The following is a 5,725-nucleotide window of genomic DNA, read 5'->3' on the forward strand; positions in this document are numbered from 1 at the left end:
CCAGATGTACTTTCTATATTCCAAGTGTACTTTCTATAGTTCAGGTGGACTTTCTATAGTCCAGGTGTACTTTCTATAGTCCAGATGTACTTTCTATATTCCAAGTGTACTTTCTATAGTTCAGGTGGACTTTCTATAGTCCAGGTGTACTTTCTATAGTCCAGATGTACTATATATGTTCTAGAACTGCGCCGCTCAAGGTGGCTGCATGTTGGAGCAGCTCTACTTTCATTCTGAGATTTTGCTTTAGGAAACTTTAATTCCTCTTTTTCTGGATGTAAATCACATTTTTTGGATGATTGTTTCCTCTGGTATCAGATGCTGTGCAGCTGGAAGGATTTTTACTGAAACTTTTTTAGTTTTGGACATTTGTTATGATGCGTAACCATGGCAACGAGGCAGTTTTCAACAACCAGCAGCTGATTAACATCTCAAAAGCTCAAATAATATCTCAGCTACAGCCCCAAATCTCAAATGAGTTGAAAGGATGTTCTGTGGATGCATTCTCATCTACCTGCCAGCTGTGCTTGAGTGTCTGACCACTGAGATCCTGGAACTAGCAGGAAACACGGCTCATGACAGCGGAAGGACAGGATCGTCCCTCAGCACCTACAGTTCTCTGTCCACAGAGACGAGGAGCTCAGCAGACTTCTGGGAGGAGTGGCCATCGCTCAGGGAGGAATTCTGCTCGGCATTCAGGAGGTCCTACAGCCCGGGGGAACCGAGAGGCCAGCCGAGTCTGGGTGGACGGATCGGACGGCATCTGCAGCCAGTTTCTTAGGATCCACTGTGGGATGGATCTTTACAAGAGATCCTTCCTGTCTACAGCATCAGCATCTATAACATCTCTTAATGAAATGAGGATAACGAGTTACAACAACAAATAATTTCCCTTTGGGATTAATAAAGTATTTTTGAATTGAATTGAATTGAATATATTCCAGATGTACTTTCTATATTGCAGGTGTACTTTCTATTGTAACCCAGACAAATATTTTAGTGCACTGATTAAATTTATGAAATATGTGACAGTTTAAAGAAAATGTAAAAACTCTTCAAGTGAAATATGTTGTAAATATAGCTACAATTGTATTTCATTTATGCTGTAAAATGCTTAAAAACTGCTTAAAATGCACCAACATAAGTTAAAAGCAAGAAAAGTATAACATTTGGTTAATGTATTTTATTTCTGCTTTATTGTGAAAAGCCAAAGGAAGTGTGAGCAGTCAGGAGGTACAGCTTGATGAAAGTGACTGGGAAGCTGCAGCACACCAGTGGCAACAGGTGCTGCAGCTTGGAGTAATTAAATGAGTTTCCTGATTGTTAACACAGTGATCAGTAATGGATGCTTGTTTGATGGTTTTGAGGAGCAAAATGGACATTTCAGCTTGAAGTTTGTCCTGCAGTTTTTTGTTTTTTGCACTTTGAGACAGTTTAACATTGAACATGTATCATTCACTAGCTAAGTGAATGCTGCACAGGAATCCTAGTTTAGCTTGTTCAGCTTACTAAGGAGACTGCCTCTTCATCATTCCGACCTGGATGTGAAGATTAGTCATAACTGGAGTGTTTATGGACTGCCAGAAGAGTGCCTTTGGATTATACATATATTTCTTTCCTACTCCTGGACATTGCTCATTGGAGTTAAACCCTGGACCAGCAGAAGGATGATTGTATCACCACCTTAGAACATCGTTTGGTTTTCCTCTTCACCTGAACTGGGACCAGAGTCTGTATGTACTGAACTACTAAACCAGGTACTGTTTTGTTTTATTTATTTGCTCAAAGAGTGAAACGGCCATTAAGTTTTGGGCCTCACTGCTCCCAAGCTTCGCTCAGGCCTGCAACTTTAAGGTTTAGAGCTGGATAAGCCAGCAGGTGTCTGGTTGGTGAGTGGGCCCTCACATAGAGTTGAAGAGTTACAGTGACATCTGACGACAGATGCAGTTTTGTTTTGTATTGTGTAAGTTGTTCAATGTTTAAAGACTGTGTGTGTTAAAGGATATGTTAAACCTGAAGTTCAGCAAATTAAACGAGTAGTTAACCGTTAAGTCTTTAATGCTACAGATAAGAATCTAGGAGGCCCTTACCTATAGGATTTATCAAAAAGGAAAGTCTTAATCCCAGTCTTCAAACTGGACAATGTGTCAGCCTCACGGACAGAAACTGGAAGTTGGTTCCAAAAGAGAGGAGCCTGAGAACTGGAAGATCTTCCTCCCATTCTGCTGCTGGAAACTCTAGGAACCACAAGTAAACCTGCAGTCTGAGAGTGAAGTGCTCTGTTAGGAAACCATCAATCAACTATCAATTTGTGTGTTTGTTCATGCGTTTTGGTATGTGTGTTCTTGTGTCTGTCTGTGTGTGTGTGTTTCGGTGTATATGTGTGTGTGTGTGTGTGTGTGTGCGTGTGTGTGTGTGTGTGTGTGCGTGTGTGCTTGTGTATATGTGTGTGTGCTTGTGTGGACAGTGCGTGTTAGGATGTTGGGTTGTTTCTGAACTTTGACTCGAGACAACTTGACGTTGGGAACATTTGATCTTTTCTTCTTCTGCAGACCATCTGTTCTTGGGTCCTTTGGGTGCAGACTCGGGTCTCTGTCATCTATAGGGAAATACGATCCTGAGTTGTGGTGGTTCTGCTGGTCTCTCTACTGTCTAAAATGACTGTAATCCCAGAGGAAGTTGACACCTCTGTTGTCTCCAGGAGTTCATTCACACAATGTGTTTTCTCTTCTCTCTGCAGGAAATCATCCTGAAGCGAGCAGCGGACATCGCTGAAGCGCTTTACAGCGTTCCCAGGAACCACAACCAGATCCCATCGCTTGGCAACACCACCTCGCATGGCATGATGGCAGTAAACTCCTTCAGCGGACAGCTGGCCGTCAACGTCTCTGAGACAACACAAGGTAAGGGCAGAATTTTTTCATTCAACCTTTATTTCTACAGGTCAATCCCATTGAGCCCAGGGACTCATTTACAAGAGAGACCTGATTTTTTTTAACAAAGAAAGATGACAACAATGGACAACAATAGACGATCATAAGAGGTGTACAGATTTGTTTTTTTGTTGTTGTTTTTTTTACAAATTAAAATAAAATGGCAACCAAAAGGACGGTCAAAAGGAAAATTGTAGTAAAAAAAAACAGCTAGGGTGATGTAGAAACTAAAAACAGGAACCTCTAAAAAAGTTAAATCTGGTCCTCTGGACATTTAAAAAACAAAACAAAACAAATGTAGAAACGTTTCGTCTCTCATCCAAGAGACTTCCTCAGTCTGAGGAGCTGTATTCAGCTCAGTCTCTTAAATAGCACCTTCTCAGAGTGGATCAACCAGTTTGCTGCTGACAACCAGAACCAGCTGATCACATGCTCAAGAAGGACCATCAGCCTAACAATGGATCATTAGCACCTGATGGCTGTTTACTGTTGAGAGACGAAACGTTTCTACATTTTTTTTTTTGTTTTTCTTTGTTTTGTTTTTTTGAATGTCCAGAGGACCAGATTTAACTTTTTTAGATTTTTCTACCTGGATTATTGAGCATGCATCAGGATAAAAACAGGAACATGTCTGCATTGGTTCTTGTCAGGAACTCCGCAGATGTTTGCAGCCACTTAGAGAGGTCAAAGGTCAAGAGCTTCAGATCTTTTTACAAGATATTCCAGGAAAAAGGAGCGGAGTAGGAGAAGGTCCTTTTGTCTAGTTCAGTCCTCCCTGAGGGAACACTGCAGGTAATGATGTCCTGAGAGCGCACGCTGTAGCTGCACTCACACAGAGACATGTAGGAGGAGATGTATGAAGGCAGTTAAACTTAAACCCTTCTGCTGCCCTTGGGTCAAATGGTCAAAACTGTGGACCCAGACCTGAACCTGCCTCTTGGGAGCTGAGGTTTTGTAGGTTCTGGTCCAGTGGTTGGTCAGCTGTCCTCGCACAATGTTCTGTTTCCGACAGTATCATTGCAATACTACAGTTTATTGTTAGCACCTTTCAAAATACTCAAGGTCACTCTACAGAACTTGACTAGAACCAAAATTAAATCAAAACAAACACACCAGGAAAATAATCCAAACAGAAAACTGAAGCAACAACATATGAACATGGTCATAAGGAGTTGGACAGGTGCTTTATCAAACTCAGTTTCTTTATTTGTCATTCGCATCTCATGTGGTACATGAGGTGGAACAAAATTATGTACACAGGGTCCCAGTTACATCCAACAAAAATATAAATTTGAAAGAAAAACAGCAGTATTTATTAATTCATTCAACCTTTATTTAAACGGATAAATCACATTGAGCCTCCAAGACTCATTTACAAGGAGAGCTGTGGACGGACAATTAAGTGGTGAACGTGACAACATAGGTTTTGGAGGCAAAAAAATCCTAATATGCTCTTGATCTTTGGCTGAACATCAATGGAAAAAAAAAAAAAAAACCTCATGCACATAATGACGCTGGCATTGTGTGTGGGTGTGTGTGGGTTGGGGGGTGGGTGGGGGGGGGGGGGGGGGTGGGTGGGGGGGCACAAGGGCATGTCCAGAGACAACTCACAGAGGCACTGCAAGAGTTCTGAATAAGATCTTGGATATGAACTAAGAATACACTAAGCACTAATAGTACACAATGAATGAACACAGCAGCATGAAATAGATCAGCAGCATGGATAATCAGCAGCACATATCAACAATCAAGTGGCATAACAGTGATTTTTTTAAAATCATGCAGGAAATGAACTAGGTCAGTTGTAGAAGTGGGGGCTGAAGGTCTAACTGGCAGGAAGATGGTTTGGACTTCCTGATAAAGTCCCAACAGAAGGGACTTTACGTCTTGAGAGGTAGAACTAGTAAAGCAAAACTGCAAGTAGTAATAGATTGTTAGTCTGATGAATAATTGCTGCTTCTTGGTTGTTTTCCTCTTCCAGTTGGTTACAGTCGGAATACCAGCAGCGTGTCACCACGGGGATATGTCCCAAGCTCCACCCCCCAACAGAGTAACTACGGTAACACGGTCAGCAACAGCCTGAATGGTTACGGTAACACTGGCATGCCAAACCTTGGAGTGACGTCGTCACCCGGTTTCCTGAATGGCTCGTCCACCAACTCGCCGTATGGCAGTAAGTATCAAGGTAAATCCACCTGATCCTACAGTTCCTGCTGCTGGCTGCAGTACAACTTTTAGATCTTATTTTGGATATGTACACCTCCCACCACTGACTCAGACCAGCAGCTCCCAAACTGAAGCTGGTTTCTGTCTCTCCATTACACACTGGAACCTGCAATGGACAGGTCAACAGGTGTCTGTGGAGTTCCTGCTTATATGGAGCGTTAGCACACATTGTAAGATTGAGACTGCTGGACCATGGGGTATTTGAGCATGATTTCCAAGTTAGTGACACACTGCACTTCACATCAAACATTTCAGCTCGGCTTGAGTTAGTCAAACCTCCTCCAGGCTTCAGAGTCCCTTCTGCATGGAGCAACATTTAATGGGTAGCCAGGCTCAAGCTATATTCAGGCCATAGAGCAGCTCATATCAACGAGACTAGTTGACATTGGACAAGAACAAAGAGACACATTACCAAGATGTTAGGAGGGTGTGGCCAACATAGATGGCCCCAGGAGAAAAATAGACCGGAGGGTGCAGGAACCCAAAACCCCACCAGAAACTAACAAAGTCCATGCTCAATAATCCAGGTATACAATCCAACATTTTTCAGTCAGGTCATCTGGACA

General features: G+C 42.4%; 1 protein-coding gene across 1 annotated transcript in view; it reads left to right on the forward strand.

The window, feature by feature from the left end:
- Positions 1-5,725, forward strand: part of LOC119423587 (transcription factor COE3-like) — a 188,040-nt gene that overhangs the window by 148,599 nt on the left and 33,716 nt on the right. Inside the window, exons 15-16 of the mRNA XM_037690986.1 lie at positions 2,741-2,909; positions 4,915-5,106. Coding sequence (XP_037546914.1) covers positions 2,741-2,909; positions 4,915-5,106 — 361 coding nt within the window. The remainder of the gene's footprint in view (positions 1-2,740; positions 2,910-4,914; positions 5,107-5,725) is intronic.

Source organism: Nematolebias whitei, chromosome 17 (assembly GCF_014905685.2).
Source record: "Nematolebias whitei isolate Nwh7 chromosome 17, NemWhi1, whole genome shotgun sequence".
NCBI lineage: Eukaryota > Metazoa > Chordata > Actinopteri > Cyprinodontiformes > Rivulidae > Nematolebias > Nematolebias whitei.